The sequence below is a fragment of the Oncorhynchus kisutch genome, linkage group LG19 (genome assembly GCF_002021735.2).
Source record: "Oncorhynchus kisutch isolate 150728-3 linkage group LG19, Okis_V2, whole genome shotgun sequence".
Taxonomy (NCBI): Eukaryota; Metazoa; Chordata; class Actinopteri; order Salmoniformes; family Salmonidae; genus Oncorhynchus; species Oncorhynchus kisutch.
The window spans coordinates 43,521,344-43,548,105 of record NC_034192.2 but is presented as its reverse complement, the minus strand read 5'-3'; the positions used below and the strand labels follow the sequence as shown (position 1 = coordinate 43,548,105).

The following is a 26,762-nucleotide window of genomic DNA, read 5'->3' as shown; positions in this document are numbered from 1 at the left end:
AATCACCCCTCAAACTGTAGATGTTAGACAATGACAACAGAAGTACAAAATAACTTTTATTCATCATCACCCCAAAAAGAGGGCCATTTCATATCATGGTGAAGTTCTTATGAACCAAACAGATGAGATTAAGTGAACAGGTTTTCATCATTGCATCAGAACAGTACAAAACCCCTGGAGATGGTTCTGTGGAAGTTCTACGCGCAAAATACTATCAAATATTATAAAGTCTACACCTGTTGTATTCAGCACGTGACAAATAATCGGGTTTGATTTGACCTGGCAGCTCCAAAAATAGAACAATCTTCCTTATAACAATGGTAATGAACATTAAAAACAGCTATTTCTCCAAACAAAGTATGATCAATGCTGATATGCGTGAGTATTTCACACTTCACATATTTTCATAATAGCGAGAAAAAAAATGGCATCCCTTTACATTACATAGGGCTTATACCAGAGTACCTACCGTAACAGAGGAAACATAGCTGTCATTAATATCCTGTAAAAGTTGTGCAATACTTACCAGGGTTGGGGTCAATTCTGTTTTCAATTCAGTCAATCCAAAACAAACTGAATTGAAAATGGAATTGACCCCAACCCTGGTACGTACCATTTACAGTAAGCACTCACTGGTTTCTTTACATGGAATACAGACAGCAGTGGTACCTGCTTGTGCTAAAATACTGTACACCATGTAAAGTGTTGCCTAAAGAACCTAAACAGCAAGACCAATGAAGTGCTATGTCACTTTGCATCATTTATTGATTTCTACGCTGTTCTACTCAAATGAGGTTCAGTGGCTTCCATTTCCCAACACATATAAGCACAGCAGCTGTAACATTATGGCCAGGTGTTTAAATATAGTATAAAATGATACAATATTGTAACTAAATAAAACATGATGTTTCACTTATCACATTCTAATAAGATGGGCACCAAATCAGAATCAGGCCAGTCTAATATACATTTTGGCCACTGGTATAGAAAAAATACCAGTGAGTTTATAATTAACTGTAGCAATAAAATACAAAGGGCCAAATGAAAGCAAAACCACTTCCCTCAAGGCATGGTGAAATAACTGAATTAAAAAAGCATGTGCACTATGTTTTGGATATATTGCTTCTGAAATGCTCAGGAAGTAAACATTAAAACATTGCATGAGAAATAGCTAGAAAACCTGTCATATGTAGCATATTTAAGACAACACGGTACATCAGTGCAACATTCATAACAAAAATCCCCAAAGGTTTGACAACCCAGAATACACCAAAATAGGGATTATTGTCATCATAAAATGCTATTATGAACTTTCCACAATTGTTATTTATTTATTCTTTATTTAACTAGGCAAGTCAGTTAAGAACAAATTCTTATTTTCAATGACGGCCTGGGAACAGTGAGTTAACTGCCTGTTCAGGGGCAGAACGGCAGATTTTGTACCTTCTCAGCTCGGGATTTGAACTTGCAACCTTTCGGTTACTAGTCCAGCGCTCTAACCACTAGGCTACTCTGCTGCCACAAAGGAAATATGTGCAATAATTGTGGTAATGGCGAACATAAAACCATCAAATGAAGGGTACCCGTGGCTCTTTTGAATCAAACTGAAGGATATTACAATATCTGTAAAAGAAAGCTCTCTACATAGTCACATGTATAGATGTTCTTCACACTACCAAATGGAACTCGTACCAAATGTGATATTTCATAACACTAAATTCCATTTATTCCGGTCAAGTTTTTGATGAGCAAATAGTTTTTAAATTTCAGTCATTTCGATCTAATATGTCCATATTAAACGATATAACATTGACAGATTACTAATTTAACATGGTATTGTTTTCCTGTAAACCATAATGATCCAGAAACCTCATTTGCAGTTTGATTTTAGTTTGTTCATCTTTTGCTGGATGTTTATCTGAGAAGAGGCCCCATTTCTCATGTTTCACATTCGTGTCCGTGCACGCACACACGCGCACACGACTGGGTTGTCATGGAAACAACAATACCGCACACATTCTTCCGTTGCCCAACCAACTTAGTTCTCTTGTCGGGCCCCAAAAAAACAACAGGTAGACTTAAATTTAACAGCCAGTCCCAGAGATAGCTTACTGTATGGCAATAACTTATTGTCTGTCTAGCTCAATAAATACATGTTGCTTCCGCTGGCTTTGGCTAAGAGAGCCGAAGTGCTGGCGTGCGTCCAGCTCACCGCCTCTCCTGAGTGATTATCACATTTTTGGGGAGGGGTCAATAGAAGGGGTCAATCGATGCGGTTCCCGCATATAGTGAAGCGGTCAACATCCAGCAGGTCCTTTTTAGGGGTCCTATGCTTCAGCTCTGTGCCTTCCATCCCTTCCTCCTCTTTCTGCTCAGGAGTGGCAGGGGGTGAGGGGGTGAGGGTGTCAGGGTCCGGGTCTGGCTCTGGGATGGGAGAGCTGGCTGGGGTTGTGGAAGTAGTGGGGGGAGGGGGGGGAGGGGGTACGGTCTCTGGCCGCAGGGTGGGGCTGGCAGTGGGGGTAGGCTGGGCGGTGATGGAGGTGCAGGAAGGACTGGATGGGGACCGCTCGGACCACGGATCACCTGATGGATCACCTGACGGGACAGAGAGAGAGATTTAACACAAACATGAACAATACTTGGTAATTTGAGGATTGGAGAAAAGTTAGTAACACTCACACTTACAGACAATAAGCAAGTAAACAAGAACATCCCAAAATGTGTTTTTGATTAGATTTGACTGTAGAGATACAAAATAAACATGAAAACCAACTAAATGAATTTATAAGAATAAAAACTCCTACTATATATGGTTGGGTCAAAGAGACACAGCTACATTAATACCAGTAGATTTCTCAAGCTCCACTAATCCTGGCCTTAAATACCAGTATTCAGTGTAAATGGCGTACACAAGTTTGGTCAGCCAAACAGAATAATTCATGACCTCTGATATATTCAAATAAAGTTGAGTGAAGCAGCAGCATATCAGCACATGGGTTACTACTCTACGGAGACAGCCATTTGCCCAGGGCGCTGACATGCCTCACTTGCATATAAAAGAGTGGGTTGCAAATTAGACTTTACCAGGGGAGCAGCAATCAAGTGTGTATGTGTGTATTCGCCAGACTGCATGAAATAAATGTGTGCTCCTTTACAGGCAACAACACAAGGGGATACAGCAGACCTACTTTAGAAAATGCATTGTGGTACTGAACCAGAGGTATAACCAACACACATGTGGTCTTTATCCATTATTTCCTCATCTAGCCATATGCTTTCACCAGAAGCTTCCATGACACAGCCTGAGGGAGACCACAGTTGCTCATCAGTATATTCTCTTCCTCAGACATACGGCACCTCCAATTAGATTTTCATCCAAATGGTTATGAAGAACGAGAGACAAACCAGTCCGTTAGTATGGTAAGGCATCCATTGGAACCTGTGGGCTAAAATGAACCCATTTCTCCAAGGTGTTCATTAGGCACCAAACGGAATGAAATAGGGAGGGACTAGTGTTGTCACAATACCAACATTTTATTAATGATACGATACCAGACTCTCCCTCCCTGAGTCTCCGTCCCACACCCTCCCTCCCTGAGTCTCCGTCCCACACCCTCCCTCCCTGAGTCTCCGTCCCACACCCTCCCTCCCTGAGTCTCCGTCCCACACTCTCCCTCCCTGAGTCTCCGTCCCACACTCTCCCTCCCTGAGTCTCCGTCCCACACTCTCCCTCCCTGAGTCTCCGTCCCACACTCTCCCTCCCTGAGTCTCCGTCCCACACTCTCCCTGAGTCTCCGTCCCACACTCTCCCTGAGTCTCCGTCCCACACTCTCCCACAAACACATATACACTGCTCCTAACTTGAAAAACATTAGGCAACAAACAGATTTTTACAATTTGTAATATTACCCCCTTTTTCTCCCCAATTTCGTGGTATCCAATTGTTAGTAATTACTATCTTGTCTCATCGCTACAACTCCCGTACGGGCTCGGGAGAGACGAAGGTTGCGTCCTCCGAAACACAACCCAACCAAGCCGCACTGCTTCTTAACACAGCGCGCCTCCAACCAGGAAGCCAGACGCACCAATGTGTCGGAGGAAACACCGTGCACCTGGCTACCTTGGTTAGCGCGCACTGCACCTGGCCCGCCACAGGGGTCGCTGGTGCGCGATGAGACAAGGATATCCCTACCGGCCAAACCGAGGACTACCTGAACTCGTCCAATAAGAGATGCTTGTTTTCCAACCCAAAACATTTTGCCCTTATGAATGCAGCCCAGAAAAGACAGCCGGGTTGAGTACAGTAGTTACAGATGGGCTAATTAAGAATAGCAGCGGAAGCATTCAGGCTTCAGAGACCTTCTGATCCCACATGATATGGTGTTAATGGAATTTATATGTTTAAATGAATGATTAGAATATTCCACCCTGAAACCATATAATTGTATGAAATTGATTAGGATCATAAAATTATTATTAATGATGTGTGTAGTTTTAGCCAGAATTAGGGTAAAACAATATAATTGTACAATATGTCCCTATAGTATCTTAAACACAGACTGTCAGAGCAAAATTCGGTGCCGACCTTGGCTAGGGGCCACTGAGAGATTTGGGAGAGGGCAGGGAGTACTTCTCACGGTCTCCATAATCTATGTCGGCTGGGTAGGGAGACAGTATGTGCGTAGGATACCTTCTGTTTGTGTGTGAGAGTATGTGCGTAAGGAGCCAGTATAAAATGAATGGTGTTGTACAACGAACTAGCGCTCTCGTGAATAAACATTTTGGTATCATAGCTTGGCCTCCGTCTGTTTCATTCAACCAGTATCTTACAAATCCTGGGTTGCAGACTGAGTAGTTTAATTGAATTGGGTTATGAACATTGAGAACATAATTCTGGTAACATATGGTTTGGTGCTTTAACATGTCACATACTGTACTACTGAATCTTTTCTCTGAAAATGGCGGTTCTGTATAAACACAGTAGTGAGGAAGATCTCTGAAGTGACGACGTGGCGCTGCTTGTTGCTCTAATGCTCTCAGCTTAGCGCAGCAGGCTCGTCTGCCAAGCTGAAGATCCATGCGCACTGAGAAACACACAACTAACATTTTATCTCTGTCACGTGCATCGAATTTCAATAGCAGTTTCGATGTGGATGACATAGATTGTGTGTGTGTGTGTGTGTGTGTGTGTGTGTGTGTGTGTGTGTGTGCGTGTGTGCGCGTGGGGCACTGCGGGAGTTCAATTACCCGAGTCGGAATACGCATCTGCTCGCTTGAGGCTGGGTTTGGCATGCTGGGATTGCTAAGAAGAATGAGTAATTTAATGTAACCAAGTGTCTTATTGAAGCTGGGTAGGCTGTATGTGACTGACTGGGTTCGAATCTGGGTCTCCGGCATGCCATTATATTGTGTTAGCACACTGAGCAAAACCCTAGGCATTAGCTCAGGAAGTCTTCATGGTCTTATGCAAGGTTTGTACCTGTTCCCAGGTCATTATTGTAAATGAGAAGCTGTTCCCTCCTTGGTAAAATAAAGATAAATACTAGGGTATCGTCTGTCGCTGGGTAATACTAGGGTATCGTCTGTCGCTGGGTACCTGAGGGGGCAGTACATCTGGATGTTTTCCTGGTTCTACTAGGCGTCTTCCCGGGGGCGGCTGTGGAGGGCCTCTCAAACAGTTTGTCCTCCATGTTGGCTCTCTTCACATACACACACGACTTCCCAAGTAGCACGATACTGTTCAGCACCTTCAGGGTCACCATCCTACACAGGGAAAAGAGGATCAGTAATGATATTCACCATCCTACACAGGGAAAAGAGGATCAGTAATGATATTCACCATCCTACACAGGGAAAAGAGGATCAGTAATGATATTCACCATCCTACACAGGGAAAAGAGGATCAGTAATGATATTCACCATCCTACACAGGGAAAAGAGGATCAGTAATGATATTCACCATCCTACACAGGGAAAAGAGGATCAGTAATGATATTCACCATCCTACACAGGGAAAAGAGGATCAGTAATGATATTCACCATCCTACACAGGGAAAAGAGGATCAGTAATGATATTCACCATCCTACACAGGGAAAAGAGGATCAGTAATGATATTCACCATCCTACACAGGGAAAAGAGGATCAGTAATGATATTCACCATCCTACACAGGGAAAAGAGGGTCAGTAATGATATTCGCCACTCTATAGAGGGAAAAGATGATTAGTAATGCTATCCAAGGTGAAGGGGACTATTTGTCATTTGCTCACTAGAGCAAAATACTGTAATTATTGAGTATTTTCATTGTGGACAGGTCTAGATTTGATTGTATACTTAAAAACAGATAAGGTATACATACTGGTATGGCCTTTTTGGCACATATTTGATATTCAATAAAAAATTGCCAATTCAAAAGGTTAGCTCAAAATCTCACTGTATTAGGGAATACTTGCTTCTACACCTGCATTGCTTGCTGTTTGGGGTTTTAGGCTGGGTTTCTGTACAGCACTTTGAGATATCAGCTGATGTACGAAGGGCTATATAAATAAATTTGATTTGATTTGAATAGCAACATTACCCACAAAGTATCCATACTACCCACACTGAGTATGAAGGGCTTTTACTGTGGGAAATTAAAGTTAGGCACCCCAAAAATAAACGAATACAAAGTAATTGGTTTTATAACGCTCAGTACATGGACAAAAAAGGTCATCATTAACCAACAGCTTTAGGACACACTAGGCTTCTGCATATCTGAAGCCTATGATGCATTTGAAATCCGATGGAGAGAGACAGCAACATCTATGTCTGTGGACCAAACGCCCTCAGAGGGTTTTTGCTGGGCTCGTGCTAGCCGTACTGTGGTCTTTGCACAGACACCAGCGTCCGTTGGGGACACAGCTATTTTTAAAACGGACGTGGGGGGGGGGCACTGGCGATGACAATGTTGTATTCCACCTCAGGATAACTGTTCAGTGGTCTATACCTCAGGGATGCAAACTGTTGAGGGTCCAAAAAGGTGACACTTTTTCTCTCTCTCTGAAACATGCAAAAAAAATCCCTGCTAGGGGTTAATGTAGGTTTTAACTAATTAAACAACAAAAGAATATGATCTACATAATCAGTCTCAGTGTGTATAATAAAAAGTGGGTAATGTGAAACTAACTCACAGCTAAAAAATGTAAGGAAAGCAATCCAATGTTATTTGTTGCCTAGACTTTACTTTAAATGAGCCTTGGACACAGCCAGTATTGCTCCAAATACACATCACTGTTCGCTTACAGCCAGTAGTGATCTAAAGCCACCACCTCCCAAACCTTTCTCAACGGATCTACACGATTCACCTAGGTCACCTATTTTGGATTCCAAACGGCCAATTTCGCCGAAAGGTGACTAGTTTACATCCCTGATACCCATCCCTGATAGCCCTATCAAAGCCAAGCAGAAGGCTCATGCTAACGTAACTCAATAGGATCAGACTGGCACAAACATCCACGTAGAAAATACACATTGCATAAAGTGTGACTACCATGCTAACAATTAATGCTACCTGTATTGCATGACTGACACGGCAAGTTAGTCTAGGAAACGTGTAAAGTGAGTACATTTACATGATGGAAGAGGTGCTATGCAAATGAAAATCATAATATATGACAAAGAATAAGAACTTGATTTGAGTCTTACCCCAAGTAGAAGAGCAACAGACAGGAGTAGGACAGGGCTCCCTGTACATTCACTGAACTCATCACCACACGGATTAGCTGTCAATTACAATAAAAAAGAAAATCTTCAGTAGAAACATTGTTGCATGTGACAGTGGTAAGGAAGTAGTCAATTTGATACAATAAAATGGAGTTCTAAATCAACTACACTGTCCTGAAACGAACAAACAATTTCATACAATAAGGAACTGTACTTTGATTCATAGCAATAAAACAAAGCATATAATTAGTGCCGAGCTGCACACTGTCCATCAACATACCCCTACTATTGTAACACTGCACTGGACTGTTGTACAAAGCTGATCTTACCAGGACTGCAAGAGGAAGAGGAATGAAGCCCATTCTTCTGGCTACAGAGTCGCTGTAGTCTGTGCAGGCCTGCCCATTGACAAAAAAAGACTCAATTACATGAGTGAACAAAACCCAATGATTAAAACAGCAGGGATAATGTAACTGGATGCCTAATCACTGTGTTCAAGAGATGCTACTACGTACATTTTTCTGCCGACTGCTGACGAGATCGAAGGCCAGGCTGGCTCTGTATTCACTGTATACCTGTGGAAGAAAACAGCCACGTCATTAACACACAAACTATAACTATAAGGGTGTGTCTATTATTATACTGTATCGCTCTGGTTATGTTGTTTGATATGAAACCTGTACCCATCTGCTATGGCTCTGAGAAACAAATTGATAACACTAGACTACAAGTGACCGACTGGATTTGAAGACCGTGTTAGCTGGCAGAAATTAAGCCTAGGTCATTTTCAGGTCTCAGGGAAGGTTCCTTATCACGTGAGCATGGTTCCCCAGAACCACCGCCATTACACTCCTCCCCCCTATGACCAACTCCTCGCAGAGTAACGGGACCAATGTATCAGACTGGATTCGAACCCGGGTCTCCTGATCACCACAGGACTGTGTTAGCCCTTCGAGCTTCAGGTCTTAGGCAAGGTTTCTCACCACACAAGAGCTGGGAATGGGTTACGATTGACGGTGGGATATGGAGCAGCTATAATCCAGTTGATGAGGCTGAGGATGTGGCTGGCGTTTGGTGTGCTAGCTCTGTAGGCCTACTGGGGCATAATGTGACGTGTTGTGATTTCGAAAGAGGGCAGAGGAGGGGAGAAGACCACGGCACGCCAAAGAGGTTGAGGCACACAGCAGAGAGTGAGGACGACTGGCTAAACAGTGCCACGCTATTTTTGCTGTCTAAGCCACCGTGAAATCCCAAAAAAGGGCCAACCAACTAATCCTTCAGACTTGAACAGAGCAGACCCTCTCCAGTGAACATCCGTACAATTCACAGTCACACACCCGTTTTCCGCAGGGTTGAGGTCAATTATGTTGAAATGTAATCAATTTATTCAGTCGATTAATTCAATTCCCATGTAATATATATATTTTTTAAGCGCCATTTATTCCTTATGGAGATTGTTGTTGTGAATGGGGAGTTTCAATCCACTTCCTAGATTGACCTCAAAATACACTGTTCCCTCTTATTCATTGTTTTCAGTTCATTGAACTCCCACTCATCAAATCATTAATGTTCATCTCTGTGATCCGTCCTTACATCTGCCGTGATCTCGTTGAACTTGGTGATGAAGGCGTGTTTGATGATGTCCACTGCGATCTCTGAGGCGATCACCATGAAGACGTCCGGTAACAATACCCAGAGATGATCTGGAAACACACAGAGACAAGACAACCTACTTGTGAGGTGAAACTAAATCTCTGGGTGGATAAGAACATAGAGCTGAATTCTAAATGTACACTATTCTTTCATTACCTTACTGAATGTCTGGTCTTTCTTTTAAACTGACTCAATTGTACATTTCACGATTTCTTGGTTTAATCATGCATCTTGTTTTAGGCTTAGTACAAATACGTTCCATCACAGGAAGAAAAAGTATTTGACTTTGACTTGAACACAAGACACAGTACAATCTTCATCACACTCACATCTGGGTCTGCAAGTCAGCCCAAATGTTTTTGGATGAGGTCTAGGTCATACCATAAGGTCAGACCCTGTCAGTGTACGACATTAGCATCATGACCACTGCTGACATTGTGAGGCTCTGGCTGTCAAGAGGGAAGGGCAGGGCCAGCTGACTGGATTAAGAGAGCGGTCAGGAAGTACAGCCTTATTCTCATCATCATCACAATGACTTATCCACTAGGGAGTGGATGAAACGCTTTTAAAAAGGGTACCAGGATTCAGGGTGATTGATGGTAGCAGTAACCTAGTGTTACAGAAATAATTTTTTAGTTCAATACAGACTGTAGCCTACACGCTACAACATTGATGAAAAATGAACCTGTTCCTGTAAACATAATAAAATGTATCCAAGCATTATTGTTGCATGTTTATCTGGTTTTGAGTGGATGGGATACAGCTTTTTGTCAGACTTGACTTTTCATAGCAGGTTAAGAGTACTTACACAGAATTAACATAACAGGTTAAGAGAATTAGGTTAAGGTTAGGAAAAGGGTTAGGGCTAAAATGTAAAAAATATATAAAAATACATTTGAATTTGACAAAAGCTGTATTCCTTCTAGACATGACCCGTTTAGCTGTAATGTGTGTGAAATGGTTACCTGGGTTCCATGAGAACTGCTCCATGTTCCTGAGGCAGACGATGAGCAGGAGCACATAGTTGGTGAACCGTTCCTTGATATCTAAAATTAATATAATAAAAATAAATAAAAAAAGGCATATTGGTTACTACTTATTACTTAGAATCATGTACCAACATAACAACAGTGAATATGGACTATCAACCAATAAGGTATCCATTTTCAAATGTACTTTCAAAGTTACATATCATTTGGCATAAATATCATATATTAAATCGGAAATCATGTGTGGTCTGGAACCAAGTGTAACTTGCTAAATTGACAGATCTTTAAAGGTGTGAGCAAATTGCAAGAGGGGGAAATGATTCAAGCTTATTTTCAGGTCCTTTCAATCGTGCAGAATGACAGCGACAAAGATGAAAACATGCAGCCAGCAGGCACATAGAGACAGAGTTCAAAAAGCATTAAATCCATAGTGCATATCTTCTGGGTTATCAAAGCTGAATGAACAGCTCTGATTGCTGCTTCAAAATGTTCAAAGAGAGGAGGAAGAACAGTGAGGAGGAGGTTTAACCCTTCGCTTGCCACTGAGTTTTACCCTACAGCATAGAAAGGCTCAGAGCACCGTAACAGACTCAGAGCACTGTAAAAGTTGGGTGTTTTGAACCAGAGAACTAGCTAAGTGTTAAAGATACTGTCCATAGCACACTTAAATGTTTAGTATAATGCATATGACATGTGTTACAGTAACTCACCACTGTTGGACATCTGAAAGAGGTTGTTCTTCTCAAATTTCTTGAACACACTTCCTTTGATCTCTACAAACTGTTCATGCAGGAAATAGAGGAAAAGGTATTTTAGTGCCCTCTACATGTTAGCATTACATTTTGTGTGTGTGTACATGAGTGTGTGTGTACTCACGTTGTTGGACATCATGATGGTCAGCAGGGACTTATTGTGAGAGTTGAAAGCCACGTTGAGTGTTGATGCCTGGACCATGATGAGGATGGCATGCAGGACTGAGACAGAGGATCAGGAAAACACTGAACATGGTGGCAAGAGCATCAGCTGCAGTAAGGGGTGTGTGTGTGTGCTCACATTGTTAAAGAAAAGGAGAGCCGCACACTCTAGGGGCTCAGATTGTTGACATATCATTGATAGTGGACACCTTGTCCAATAACAAAATAACACTAACTGAAAAGTGATACATGCGTGAGGGTAGAAGTTGAGAGATCACACATTCCTACAGCAGAGTACTTCCTGTGTATACGTCCTAGTTCTCCATTAAGGATACAGACGTAGAACACAGCCATGATGAAATGGGGGATGACCCCTATGCTGTCTCTCTTCCTCTCTTTGGGCTCCGTGGCCGTCCAGTAGAGAGCATCAAGGATGTCTTGGCCAAATGATGAGAACAGCCTGTCGGCAACCTAAAGAGGGTAAGTAAGTAGTTAAGTCATGTTCAGCATGGGTTAATGAACTGACATTATTGGTGGTAGACTATGACAGATTACAGCCATGACACTTCTCTAGGCCTTAGTACGGTTCATATCAGCCTAACAACTCAAACTAGAACCATGTTTAATAAGAAGACATCACCTTTTCAGACTAAATAGGGTATCCGAGGCCCAAATCAAATACTTCGGCCAATACGCATCCCTTAAACTACTCTCTGGCCATACATGACTGGATCAGTGAGAGCTATAGAGTGGAAGCATATTAGATCAGATTAGTACAACAGCTCTAAATCCAACCCATTGTACCTCCAGCATGTTATAGATGATGTAGAGTTTGATGACGGACTGTCCCCGGATCAGGTGGTACATCATGCTGTAGTCCACGTAGTGCATCATGGAGTAGCACAGCACCATTATCAGTCCCTTGAAGATGTCGCACACCTGGGCCGGCTGCAGCAGGAGCGAGCCACTGGCAGAACACACACATTACACATAAAGCCTATTCATACACACACACACATTACACATAGAGCCTAGTCATATCTATATGTATGCATGCTCATGTATACACACATCTATTTTATCGTAAGCTTACTGTTAGTGGTCACACCGGTGTGCGATATGACATGGGGGGGAATCTCAATTGCATGCTCTTCTCAAAATCCATTGGAGTAGAAGGTCAGATGGGAAAGACCTTTGGCTTTCTCATCCAATGGGTTTTGAGGAGTTGAGGAGAGAAGACGTGAGTATGTAATTGAGATTCTCCTACAGTGAACCTTGGGATGTTGGTTGACTGACAGCTTCATGCACTATTAGGCTATAGAGTCAGTGTGTCATGTGTGAGTCAAAGTGGTTTAATAACCCCAGAAGAATGATTGTCCAGTTATTTTGAACATCAATTACAATTTTTATTAAGCAGCATTAACAATATGAATATGAAACTTGTGTGTGTACTCCGGTTGATCAAGGTAGGATCAAACATTCAACACATAAGTAGACGGTTGGGGCGGGTGGGGGGGGGGGGGGGGGGGGGGGGGGGAGAATGAAGTAGCTCACCAAATCTGTCACATGAACACATGCACATTTAAATATTATTCATATAGCCTGCCTTTTTAATGTATGTTACACCCATAATGAGTAGGCTAAATGAAAGGTAATGGCAGGCAGAATGAGGGCATGTTAGGGGCTTGAGTCTCTGTTAGGAAGTAGATCCAGACGTAGCTAGTGAAAGGCTACTAAATAGACTGATCTACTGTATGTCTAAGCTAATAACTACAGTATACTACTAGTACCCACCACTCAACTACTCATTATTCAAACTAAGGGCAGTATTCAAAATGATTGCAGGTGGTGGATTTCTGAATAGTGTTTTCAAAAGTGTGTTTGTTTTGTACAGCAGCCTGTCCCTATTGGAAGGAGTTGACAATGTGATATGCAGAAATCCACTACCGGCGATAGACTGAATAATGGCATAAGACCCCACGAATGAGACTATCCATCACCACCCTCACCTTAGGGAACTTAAAGAAGTTCCCCCAAAAAAACATCATTTCAAGGGATTGGAAGAAGAAGAAAAAAATGCACCTTTTAAGATTCATCAATACTTGCGTTAAGACGGAATAACTTAAGGAAACTGCTATAGAATGGCTAAAGCATCACAAGGAGAACGGTAGGGGAGGTGCAAAACAGCTCAATATCTCAGGCTGTCTGTCAGGAGGTTATTTTGGGAGGGTGGCAGTGACGCTGGGATGAGACAGAGGAGCTCGACTTTAGGAAGTGCAAATTAGAATCCTTAATCAAGTGTCTCTTCCACTTCCCAAATAGTGCGCAGTGAGGTATGAAAGGAAGCAAACAGAGTTTATCATCATAAAGATTATGGCAAGATGGACTTAAGATCATTGTTGATAAATATTGGGGGCCAGGAAGATTTGCTCTCACTTAATCATCTAGACCAGGGTTTCCCTAACTCTGTCCTGGGGCCCCTGCTGGGTGCACATTTTGGGTTTTGCCCTAGCACTACATGATTCAAATAAGCAATTCATCATCAAGGTTTGATTCTTTGAATCAGGAATCAGCTGTGTAGTTCTAGGGCAAAAAACTAAACATGCACCGGGGGGCCCCAGGACCGAATGTGGGAAACCCTGCTATAGATGACTGAATAAGTGAAAGCAAATCTAATAGAGATCAGCCTCAAGGAGAGATAGAATATATTATATGCCAACTCATACAGGGGTATGAACAAGATTAATTCACTGCTTGTGCTCTAGCACCATCTACTGGTGGGACTCAGACATAGACCTCAACCACATTCTATTGGATCTTTGCTGAGGAGTGGCCAGTGAGTGACCCATAACATCACAATGCTGAAGCTGTTCAAGTAAAATGTGTACTCTCTGTCCTGCCAGTGTATGACAGGCCCTGTGCCACCCCGCCCCCACCAGCCAGCACCATGAATCTGATAGTCCGAGCTGACTGACTGCAGCTCAGGCCAACAACCGGTGTGTGTGTGTGTGTAAAGGTCAGTCATGCTTTGCTGCCATGCAGAAAGACACAAAGGGCATGCAGCATCATCAAACGGATCCCACAAAGGCTACAGCCATCAGCGGTGAGCTGTACTGTGTGAGAGGAGCAGAATTCTGGACAAAGTCCTGGTATACTGTTATTGGCATACAAAATGTGGTTGTTCTCAGAGGTGTGAAAACAAAAACCAAAAAAAAAACTTCTCTTGGGGCATCACAAAATTGAAAGATTCAGTGTCGAGACATAGTTGTTCCTCAGTTACGGCAATATTATCTTTGGACTACTACTGAAATTACAATACATTACCTTTGGCCTACTACGACTTACAAAAAAATGACAGGGAAACGGCCAAGCCACCAAAAACGACACTCAAAGATCCATAGGAGTGGACTTGGGAAACAACCTATGCAATTCATAGGCATTTTCTGTATGGGGTGAATCAGGTTCATTTGTTCCGATGTTTTCAAGCTAAGGCTTTATAAACCATGAAGGAGTTCAACAACATCTGATCCTCAACTCTGGAAGCTTATTTGAGATGTGGTCAATAATTATCACATGTTTTCCAAGAAAATACTTCAATAAAGCTAGCAGTCAGTCACAGTGCCTGATTACGACCTCGGTGTTCATGTGGGGATGGAGAAAGTGAGGGTGCTGTAACAAGGTTGTAGAGAGCTCAAGCCATTTGTCGATGCAATGTCTTACTGAGCATCTGCAGTGCACAGCTATCACCCCCCCCCTCCATTCTCAAATCAGCCCTTCAGTTGGGCCTACATAATATTCTGTGTACCGTACATTCTCTGGATATAAATCTTTCACACAGGAGTCCTCAACCAAACAAGGAGAACTTCACATTGTTGGTGTGTTGTAATTTGATGTTGAGCATTTCAACAAGGCAGGAGCTTTGTTAGGCCTATACCCTGGAAATCAGTTTGATGGGCCAATCTTGTTGAAGAAACTATGTCCACTATGTACAGGGCCTATAGACAGTCTACATTCCCTTAAACTTTTTCAACATTTTGTTGCGTTACAAAGTGGGATTGAAATATATTGAATTGCCATTTTTGTCATTGATCTACACACAAAACTCCATAATGTCAAAGTGAAAGGAAAGTCCTACACATTTTTACAAATTAATACAAATTCAATAACTAAAATAGTCGTTGCATAAGTAAGTATTCACCTCCTTTGTTTAAACAAGCCTAAATGAGTTCACAAGTAAAATGTGGCTTAACAAATCACAAGTTATTTGGACTCTGAAATAATAGGGGTTGACATGATTTTTGAATGACTAACTCTTCCTCTGTCCCCCATTCATACAACGTCTGTAAGGTCCCTCAGTCAAGTACTGAATTTCAAGCACAGATTCAACTACAAAAGACAAGCGAGCTTTTTGAAAGCATCATAAAGAATGGCAATGATTGGTGGATGGGTAACAATAGCAAATCAGACATTGAATATAAAAGGTATCTTTAAACATGGTCAAGATAATATTTATGCTGTGGATGATGTATTAAACCAACTAGACACATCAAAGATGCGGTCGTCCTTCTGAACTGAGCTGCAAGGCAGGAAGGAAACCGCTCAGGGATGTTACCAAGAGGTCATTGATGATTTTTGAAACATCTGTGGACGGATCGATGGACTCCACAATAACGACCTTAATGAGAGTGAAATGAATAATACAAATATACTAAATATTCCAATATGCAACAAGGCACTAAATTAATACTGTAAAAAAACCTGTCAAAGGAATACACTTTTTGGCCTTATGTTTGGGGCAAATCCAACACATCACAGAGTAATGTCTCCTTATTTTCATGAATGGTGGTGGATGCATCATGGTATGAGTATGCTTGACATTGCAAAGACTGTGGAGTTTTTCAGGATGAAAAGAAACAGAAAAGAGCTAAGCACAGGCAAAATACTACAGGAAAACCTGCTTCAGTCTGCTTTACACCAGACACTGGGAGAGGGATTCCCCTTTCAGCGGGACAATAACCTACAACACAAAGCCAAATCTACACTGGAATTGCTTACCAAGAAGACAATGAATGTTCCTGTGTGGCCAAGTTACAGTTGACTTAAATCTGCATGGCAAGACTTAAATTACTCTCTAGCCATGATCCCCAACACTTTGACAGAGCTTCAAGAATTTTGAAAATAATTAAAATGGGCAAACATAGCTCTTAAGAGACTTACCCATTAAGACTCACAGCTGTAAATCGCTGCCAAAGATGTTTCTAACACGTATTGACTCAGGGAGGTGAATACTTATCGAATCAAGGTATATAGCGGTTTATTTTTCATTAGTAATTTTTTTAACAAATAATCACATTCTTCCACTCTGAAATCACAGTAGTAAAAATGTCAATTAAATACATTTCAATCCCACTTTGTAACACTATAAAATGTGAAGAAAACCCAAGGGGGGTGTAGACTTTCTATAGGCCCTGTATCTGGGCCCTTGCAGGGAAATCATACAATTTAGTATACGTGTTGCCGTATATAGCACAGCCCTGTTTGTGAACACTAATAGTTGCTTTTGCATGGAGCATGAAGAATACAGCACAAAGCTGCATATCAGGACAAACAAGATGGAGGTGGTGAAATCATAAATATAAGTGATGAAGCTGTGGCAGGCGTGAGACGAGCATACCTGCTCCGATTGCAGTAGGGGCATACGTTTGCCCTGCAGGGAAAGAAGGCAAGGGAAGAGAGTGATCTTTGTACAGACCAGTCACAGGCAAACTGAGTGAGAACAATACTTACTGTGGATTATAAACCTAGACAATGTATGGATCAGTCTCCAGAAAAGCCGAATCCTAACTAGAGATATGAGCAAATTCCAGTTTTCATGCAAATCTCATTAATATCAAGGTGTGATTTCTGTGAACGTTTGAGTTAAACACTCAAAGTTAGGATTATGCCCCACTTGGGGAACTAGGCCTATTTTTGGGGGAAACTGGGTGAGATAGTCTTACACATATTGCCTTAGTAACAATGAATCAATTATGTTATAGATAGATATGGTAGTGGTCACGTAGCACCCTTAATTCAAATGTAATCATGCAGTGTTTTTTCGTCAGTGTCAGAGGTACGTTCACACATTTACAAAACGTTCAGATAGAAATACATTTGGTAGACTAGACATGCATTTCAGATCTAATCACTGCATTTCTATCGCAACCCGGAGAGTGTGTGTGTGTGGGGGGGGGGGGGGGCTCACCGGAGGCCGCAGCAGGGCATGGTGAAGAGGTGTAGCAGGGCCAGCAGCACCCGGAGGGGCAGCAGAGTGAACACGTAGAGGAAGGCATCCAGACACAGGAAGAAGCCAAAGATCATCAGCTGGAGGGTAGAACACAACACACACACAGGTAAAACACAGCTGCTCAATCACACCTACAAATAGAGCAACTGTGTGTGTGTGTGGGCTGTGTGTGAGTTTAAAAAGCGTCAGTGTTTGTTGGTCGCTCTATATAGAATGGCACGTTTTCATTTTCACAGGGCAAGCCCTATAGTAGATTTTGAAATAGCATTTTCATGTTTACTGAACTAACTACTATAAATACTATAGTATGCACACACACACAGGTTAAACATGGCCACTGTGTGTGTGTGTGTGTGTGTGTGTGTGTCTACAGTAAGCTTGGCATATTTTAATTTGCACAGGTTATCGGCATGTTCAAAGATGACTTGGGTTGTGCTACTTTGAATGTAGTGTAGAATTTCCTGGTATGAGACAGCAAGATTGAGGTAGACTACAGGCTAAAACACACACACACACATTAGGCGAAGTATTAAGCCATTTGTTTGGCTCCATATTATTCTATGATAATCAAAAAACATTGGTAGAGGTCATACGTCAACACCACACATCAGACTTGACCCACCGGTTCCTCTCAGAGGTTTGTATTTTACGAAAAGAGGAATACACTACAAGAAACAATCCATTGCAATCCCATTTTAACCAAAAAATGTTTTCAAAATGTAATGATTAGCATTCACCTCGAAAGGAATTGTCAGTCTACACATCACACTCAATACAATGTTTGAAGAGAAATGAAAATACACACCTAAGATGCAACTTTTGAGGAAGCAAGGTTAAAAGGGCAAAAAGCCTGCAAACATGAACCCCACACATACCTTCTCAAATAGCAAATACCATCTGAGACCAGTCATCTCATGATGAGGGAGGTTATTAAGCGCATGCCAGCTTCAGTAAGTCCTGCGTTAGCCTCACAAACAGCAGTAGTGATGGTGTTGCAACACTTCCCGTTTCCCACCAGGAAGTGAGTAGTGGGGGTTGGGTTGGTTAAAGAGAGTCACAAGTCACTCTTTCATTGGTCGGTCCCTGACTTCTCTCTTCAGGTATTGTAGCATACTTCAGGCAGAGCTTCTAGACCTAGATCTGTTTACACACATTCCTCAGATCTCCAGGGCATGGAATGCTATGGCTAGCCAGTGAGGGTTGGAGTGGGGATGTAGATTAAGCTAGGTGATGACTGATCTACACTGATGTTCAGTCTCAGTGTGAAGGTCTGGGGGCGCACTGTTGCCCAAGGGCAAATTCCAAATGAAAAATAGCAATGATGTGAAGGTTGTGGTCCATTTGATTTTTACAGTACCTTCAGAAAGTATTCATACCCCTTGACTTATAGTTTTTACCCCTCTCCAGTGAATTTCAAACCCACATTCAACCACAAAGACCAGGAAGGTTTTCCAATGCCTCACAAAGAAGGGCAGCTATTGGTAGATGGGTTAAAAAAAATAAAAATGAAAAGCAGACTTTGAATATTCCTTTGAGCATGGGGGAAGTTATTACACTTTGGATGGTGTATCAATACGCCCAGTAACTACAAAAATACAGGCATCCTTCATAACTGCCGGAGAGGAAGGAAACAGCTCGGGGATTTCACCAGGAGGCCAATGGTGACTTTAAAACAGATACAAAGTTTAATGCCTGTGATAGGAAAAAACTAAGGATGGATCAACAACATTGAAGTTACTCCACAATACTAACCTAAATGATAAGAGTGAAAAGAAGGAAGCCTGTACAAAATTTAAAAAAATAAAAACATGCATCCTGTTTGCAACAAGGCACTAAAGCAATTCACTTTTTGTCCTGAATAAAAAGGGTTATGTTTAGGGCAAATCAAATACATGCTCCTGTTAAGAAATTAACTGTGAAAACGGTTTGAGTCCTCTAGATTTATGATTAATTGAACAATTGTATAGTTCAATTTAGAACAACAATTCCATTTAGTGACTATCCCTGCCGGCATGTTCCCCATTCAACACACCTCAGGGCTCACCTCTGAGCTTACTTCACTGAACTAGTCTCTGCTTGTCCACAGATAGCAATGTTTGAGAAAATGCATAAGTTTGGCAAAGACATCACTGTCCCAGAAAATCACACATTCTACTAGGGCTGTGGCAGTCATGATATTTTGTCAGCTGGTTATAAAGGGTCTGAATAGTTATGTGAATAAGGTATCTGTTTTTTATTTGTAATAAATTAGCAAAAATGTCTTAAAACCTGTTTTCGCTTTGTCCTTATGGGGTATTGTGTTGAGATAGCAGTTTTTAAAAATATAATCCATTTTAGAATAAATAAATAAATGGGTCTGAATACTTTCCCGAAGGTACTGCATGCATAAGCTCTAATATACATATGGATGTTTTGAATTAATCGTCACCTTAGAAAAAGCACTGTCCATTTCCTTGTGTATCTTTGAAACATCCACAACAACCATGTTTTCCAACAAAGTTTCAACCGGTTGTTGAACTTCTTTCTTTAAATTGACCTATGAGGCGAGTTTTAAAAGCATGATACTGTTTTGATGAAAAGTGTTTGATGTGATTTTCGATTGCATCGAAATGGTTAGAGACAACAGAGCGCTGAGTACCAGGCCATTAGGACCTGGGGGTCGTTACCAAGTTGGGTACCGAACGCATGTCTAGAGTGCATAAGAGGAGATTACCATGACTTGATGGTCAAGTGGAATTGGTCTCCGGTCATGACTCATGACTGCCGGTGTGGCGGTAATACAGTCACCGCAACAGCCCTAGGTTCAAAGAATTGCTGAACAGTGAACCATCATATTTCTGTATAAAAGATCTAATAATTAAGGAGAAGGATTGCTGTTTTGAATTTGGTCAAGTTAGTGTGGTAGAGGAGGGAAAAATATTGTTATCCATCAATGATAAGCCACCAGGTACAGACAACCTTGATGGGAAACTGTTGAGAATGCCACCCCTATTTGCTATATCTTTAACCAAAGCCTAAAGGAGTGTGTGTCCACAGGCGTGGAAGGAAGCTAAAGTAATTCCACTGCCTAAAAATAGTAAAGCACCCTTTGCTGGTTCTAACAGCTGCCCAATCAATTTGCTGCCTATTCATAGTAAACTGATGGAGAGAATTTTGTTTGACCAAACATAAAGCTATTTTTCAGAGAACAATTTAACTACTGACTTTCAGCATGCATATAGAGAAAGGCACTCAAATTGTACTGCACTGACTCAGATGACTGATGATTGGTTAAAAGATATGGATTAAAAGAGGATAGTTGGAGCTGTATTGTTAATTTTCAGTGCAGCCTTTGATGTTATTGATCATAATTTGTTATTGAAGAAACTCACTTGCTATGGCTTTACATCACCTGCCATAACACGGTTGGAGAGTTATTTATCCAATAGAACCCAGAGAGTGTTCTTCAATGGAAGCTTCTCTAACATCAGATACAGTTTATTAAAAGTAGTCCCAGAAGAGTAGCTATCTCAGAGCACACACACACACACACACACACACACACACACACACACACACACACTTCCCAATAGTTGGGGGTTTTGAGGAGAGAAATAAAGGCATGGGTAAATGTACCTATTTATGGTATCAGAATTTAGTGCAGAGGTTTATTATTCCCAGGTGAGTTTACAGAGGTGAATTTATGGGAATCTTTGTAACATATTCCATTGAAAATGTAAACAACACCATCTACTGGTTCTATAGAGACGCTGCATCATGTTATCAATGTAACATGTTACAATGTCCATTGAAACGCACAACGACTATACCACTTCGCTAAGAATGATGTGAATAATCAACTCAATAAACGTTGGTTAGTTAGTTAATATACTGCCTGGCAAGTTCGATGTATTAGTATCCAACTAACGTTAGGTAACTAGTTATCATACCGGTAACTTACTGCTGGAATGCTATGCGGTTCTTAAGGATAGCATAGCTAACAAATTGTTAGCCAACATAACGTGTAACGCAAATTACTTGAAAAGTCATTACTTTATTACATTGCTCAACATTTTATTGACATTTGTCAATAATTAGTTCAATGAATTTGTATTCGCTCGTCGGACTTTAGCTGCATATTTTCTGCCATTTTCTTCAAATCTGAAAATGTGAAGCCACGCCTATTTTCTGAATAATTGTATTATGGGCCCTAAAAGTATGAAAATAGTGTCCTCTGTGTGTATACTTCGTATTTTGGAAAATTTAGTACGACGTCTGGGAACTTTTGGCATACTACCAATATCCATACCATGACCAGTAAGCATACTATATACTCAATTCACGTCACAAATAGTATGGTGAGTGCGGTTAGTATGAGTATTCGAACACAACTCTTGTCTATGACAGCATACCGAAAAACATTCTGGGCTGCAATAATAGGCAATAGCAATAAATAACAGAGAAATAACCATATAGGCCTACACACTATTCTCTGTATATCAATTTGTGTCAACTCTATAAAAAATGCGATATGAACATTAATACAGAATTTGAATATTAATTTCACTGGAAATACCAGATGCTCCAGAACATTACCATGGGCAATGCTAAACAAACACTGTTGAATTGTCCTTTTTGTGTGGTTATCTGTGCGTGTGGTTCCCAGGGGGCCTCTACTGTACCTACCTTTTCCAGTTCTCTGGGAATGCGCATGCATGTGTACACTCTCTCTCTGCGCTCCGTGTATTTTGCTTCGTTGTGCTCCAGGAAGTAGCCCCGGGTCAGCTCAGCACACAGGAAGCGTGCCAGCGACGGATCTGGAAAAACATTATGACAACACTTAGCGTTCTGTTACCACATGGCTATTGTCCCTCCACAGTCACTGTTCATGCTCCTGGTGATCAACACAATGGCCAAAATACATGGCAGTGTTCTAACTGTGGGAAGCTCTGACACAGAAAACAAAATATATCATGAATGAAAATGTGAGGGAAAGGAAATTTCTCTTTTGAAAATGAAAGAAAGAATGACACACCAATCATTGCCTAAATAAGACAAAGTAGCCTAACCATTCATATAGGACTGGTGGCGACCCGTCATTCAGGGCAGAGCCCCACCTGTTTTGAGCCCAATATTTTTGGCAAAAAAATTATTAAATACAAAACAGGGGCTTGCCTGTTTTGCATGTTTTTTCGGCATTAATATGTGTCACATATCAGTTTGCAAAAAAATGTAAAAAATATGTATATATATTACACTAACGATCAAAGGTTTGGAGTCACTTAGAAATGTCCTTGTTTTTGAAAGAGAAGCAACTATTTTGTCCATTAAAATAATATCAAATTGATCAGAAATAGTGTTAATATATTGTTAATGCTGTAAGTGACTATTGTAGTTGGAAATGGCAGATTTTTAATGGAATATCTATGAAGGCTATTCCATGCGAGAAATTGTCAAGAAACTGAACATGTTGTACAACGCTGTGTACTACTCCCTTCACAGAAAAGTGCAAACGGTCTCTAACCAGAATAGAAAGAGTAGGAGGCCCCAGTGCACAACTGAGCAAAAGAACAAGTACATTAGAGTGTCTAGTTTGAGAAGCAGATGCCTCACAAGTCCTCAACTGCCAGCTTCATTAAATAGTACCCGCAAAACACCAGTCTCAATGTCAACAATGAAGAGGCGACCCCAAGATGCTGGCCTTCTAGGCAGAGAAGCCTTTTAAAATGATAAACTTGGATTATCTAACACAACGTGCCATTGGAACACAGGAGTGATGGTTGCTGATAATGGGCCTCTGTACACCTATGTAGATATACCATAAAAATAAAAAATAAACGTTTTTAAAATCAACCATTTCAAGCTACAACAGTCATTTTTTTTTACAACATTAACAATGTCTACACTGTATTTCTGATCAATTTGATGTTATTTTAATGGACAAAAATTTTGGGGTTCTCAAGAGTTCCCAGTTGTTTTGAAAGCACCATAAATTCAGAAAATGCCAGACTTTGATGACAACATTTTCCCACGAAGGACCGCCACACCACCTTCCTGTTCAAGTCAGCACAGCACAACAAGTGGCGTCCAACAATGTATTGTATGCTGCTGCATAAATTATGTAATATGACTGGGAGATATGTATACTGTAGCTAAGAAAGTAATACTTAAGTGTATGTTGTGTAGTAAGATGTTAGTAGACCATGTGCCTCACCCTAATAATTTGGTCTATTTACCCTTCTTAATTTCGCCTACTGTTCTGACTTGGTGGTGCACATGTAGCCTATAACTTGTTTTGGAGAGTATTGATTGAATATTGTAAGAAGTTTCATTGTCTGCTTATATGCCCCTTTATTTAGCCTACAGTTCTGACTTGGTGTACAGGGAGAACACTGTAAGAACAGCCCATGTTTTGAATTCTGTCGCAATACATTTAAAATGTGCTAAACAAATAGTTATATTGACTACGTCCGTCCTAGCTCGCTCATTAATGTCTTAATCAAAATGACGGATTGCCTCTTATCCGCTTGTCGTCCTCTTATGCCATAGTTTGTACATCTCAATTATCATCAGAAACCACATTTGTTTGAGCAAGTCAGCCATATCAGCTATGTTTTTTTTAAAGGCAGTAAATGAGGCTGCTTGAACTGTTTTTCGCTGGAAGAGGCTCCGCTGATGTGTAGGTGTAGCAGTGGTAAGATGTTGGGACAGCTTTATGTAGGCCGTTTGTGGGCACTGTTCGTCACCGTTATAGTGCAATTAATGTATTGTTTTGTGTTGTGTGGTGGCTTTGCTGGCATGCATCCCACTTTTTTTTGCTCCACCAAGATTGACATGCTATAATTTCAACTGTATAGGCCGTCATTGTAAAACTGACTTGCCTAGTTAAATAAAAGTTCAATTAAAAAATAAAATAAACATATGACAGGAACCAACAGAATTGCTCATGTCTAGAATGGATGCAGCTTTTCTCAAATTGACATCAAAAGTATAATTTTTTACAAATATTTTAGCTAACCCTAACCTATTTCACCTAACCTACTATGTTATTTCTCCTAACCTGCTGTGTAATTTCTCCTAAACCTGCTATGAAAAGTAAATCTTGACAATAGCTGTATTCCTTCTAGACAATACCAACTGAATTTGAAGGCCAATGTAACCCTAATGGATTATCTAATACACTTGCTAGATATGACTTTTGGTATGAGGAAAACTTTGAGCTACAATGGCAACATCCCACTTAAGAAGTTTTGGAGTATAGGAACTACGAGTATGCTGTGCTGTTAAATATACATAACAGTAGAATTCATGCAGAATTTAAAACAGTCTCACATGAGTGAGCAGAGACTTCTTGTTTGTTGATGTGAAGCAAAGGCCCCCGACCCCCTTTTTACATTGACTTGAGGGCGTTACCCGAAATGACCCCATACAGTATTGAAATATTTTCGTCGGTTGGAAATAGTGAGAACCTGTCAAACATGATATATTGAAAGCAAAGATGATTTCCAACAGAAATAATTGTCTACATTGACCGGATTCCACAACTTTGTGTCGTAACTCGGCGCCCTACAGTTACAGTATGCATTGATGATGCACGCAAAAAGAAAAGGCAGCAAGCTAACGTTAGCCCAAACATTGACTTTATAGGTAACGTTAGCTAGAGAAACATTAACCTGTGCTAAGCAAAGAACGTAGCTAGATACTGTAGTCCACCATCTTGCTAGCTAGTAGGGTCTATGCCGACTTCAGTGACTGTTGCCCCCTCCACGTAGGCTCGCCCAATAACGTACTAAAGGTATTTCGCGTCTATGAATGGGGTAAGTTAACGTAGACGTCTCGTGCCTTGGCGCGGTTCGTGACATGCAAGCAAATGACCAGGAATTAAAACGTCGTAAGTATTTAGTCTCTAAATGACAAATATTTGTAATGATTAGTTAGCATAAATATGTTTGTCACGGGCTACTAATATGAAGGTGAGAAAGCCTAACTGAAAGCCTCTATTGACAAACCATCTTGCAAATCAGCTTGTTAGCTATGACAACACCGTTTGACAGCTAGACAATCCAATTGGTTGTGCATTCTGTCAGGACAGCCCAACGATAACAGAAAATTGTTGTGCCACTATAACATGCATTTTACAATGCTTTAAATGTGATCGTCAGCTTCCAATGCATTATTAATATACATATTAAAGAGGTCAGATAAAATTATAGCTAAACGATACCGCTTTGATCTGCGCAAGAGATCCAGGGAAACCCACCTGAGTTTTCGCGTTCACGTTGCTCTCGTCTGACAGCGTTCATATCGTAAAAGCCCAATGTTTCCGCCAAATCTGGAGTTCTAACGATTTTCTCCGACTTTGGTATGTCATCCCATGGCCGTTTCCCCTCCTTCTTGTCCTCATTTTCGGTTTCTTTTTCATCTGACGGCCCGGTCCCCAACAAGTCCGCCATCTTCACTATGCCGCCGCGCTGGTAGCAACATTCAGAGACCAACGCAACGTCATCACTTTCTCACGGAGGGATTGATTCATAAAATATACAAACATGAATATTTATCAAACAAACATTATCCACACCGATTATAGACCCACAAAATTAACCACATATATGTACAACGGGTATGTGATTTGTAATATTTTGCTTTATCCAAAATAAGTATCACATAATCATAGGCATTTGCAAAAAAAATAAGGTGACAATTTCAATTAAATCTCAATTAATTTAACCGCAATATTCAATCAATGGGAATAATATCATTTTGATGTGACTGTCAAACCAAATAGGAATATTATATTTGGAATAATCAATGTTCTTTCAAAACCACAAGATGGCAACAAAGACCCATCCAAATAGTTCACACTTGGGGTGCGTTTGTAAATTCCCTCTGGAGTGGCAGCTCGTGCTCAGAGTGTGCTCTGGGTGTTTGTAAATTCAGAACATTGTCAGATTGTCCATTTGTAAATTCAGAGCATTTCGCTTTTGGAGCGTTCAGAGCGCACGCAGGACGCTCTGGCAGAGGAGTAGGGTTGATCCGAGCATTCTGACCTCACAACGGTAGTCAAGCACCCAAGCTAACTGGCTAAAGTTAGCCAGCTTGTTAGCTACTTCCAGACATAAATGAAAGAAGACCTCACTCGGACCATTTTACTCACCCTAGCAGAGAGCTGGTTAGGCTGTTGAATTATTGAATTAATATTTTTTGCCGATGTCTACTGTCACCGGTCATATACAACGGGTG

The 26,762-nt window shown here is 41.1% G+C and overlaps 1 protein-coding gene across 4 annotated transcripts; it reads right to left on the bottom strand.

Moving 5' to 3' along the window:
* Window positions 1-43: 43 nt before the first annotated feature.
* tapt1a (transmembrane anterior posterior transformation 1a) lies at window positions 44-26,014 on the bottom strand. Of its 4 annotated transcripts, XM_031798406.1 has the most exons (15): window positions 25,783-26,014; window positions 22,209-22,339; window positions 17,502-17,620; window positions 16,932-16,964; window positions 12,062-12,224; window positions 11,593-11,728; window positions 11,220-11,317; window positions 11,054-11,123; window positions 10,320-10,400; window positions 9,295-9,404; window positions 8,217-8,276; window positions 8,031-8,099; window positions 7,684-7,760; window positions 5,597-5,763; window positions 44-2,595 (listed from the first exon to the last, which is right to left on the bottom strand). In XM_031798406.1, exons 1-15 carry the CDS (start codon window positions 25,973-25,975, stop codon window positions 2,264-2,266), a joined length of 1,839 nt encoding a protein of 612 aa, XP_031654266.1. In that variant the 5' UTR covers window positions 25,976-26,014; the 3' UTR covers window positions 44-2,263. The 4 variants fall into 4 exon arrangements, with proteins under 4 accessions (XP_031654266.1, XP_031654267.1, XP_031654268.1 ...); XM_031798407.1 differs by lacking the exon at window positions 16,932-16,964 and having other exon boundaries at window positions 25,783-26,013; XM_031798408.1 differs by lacking the exons at window positions 22,209-22,339; window positions 25,783-26,014 and adding an exon at window positions 18,419-18,550.
* Window positions 26,015-26,762: the final 748 nt, after the last annotated feature.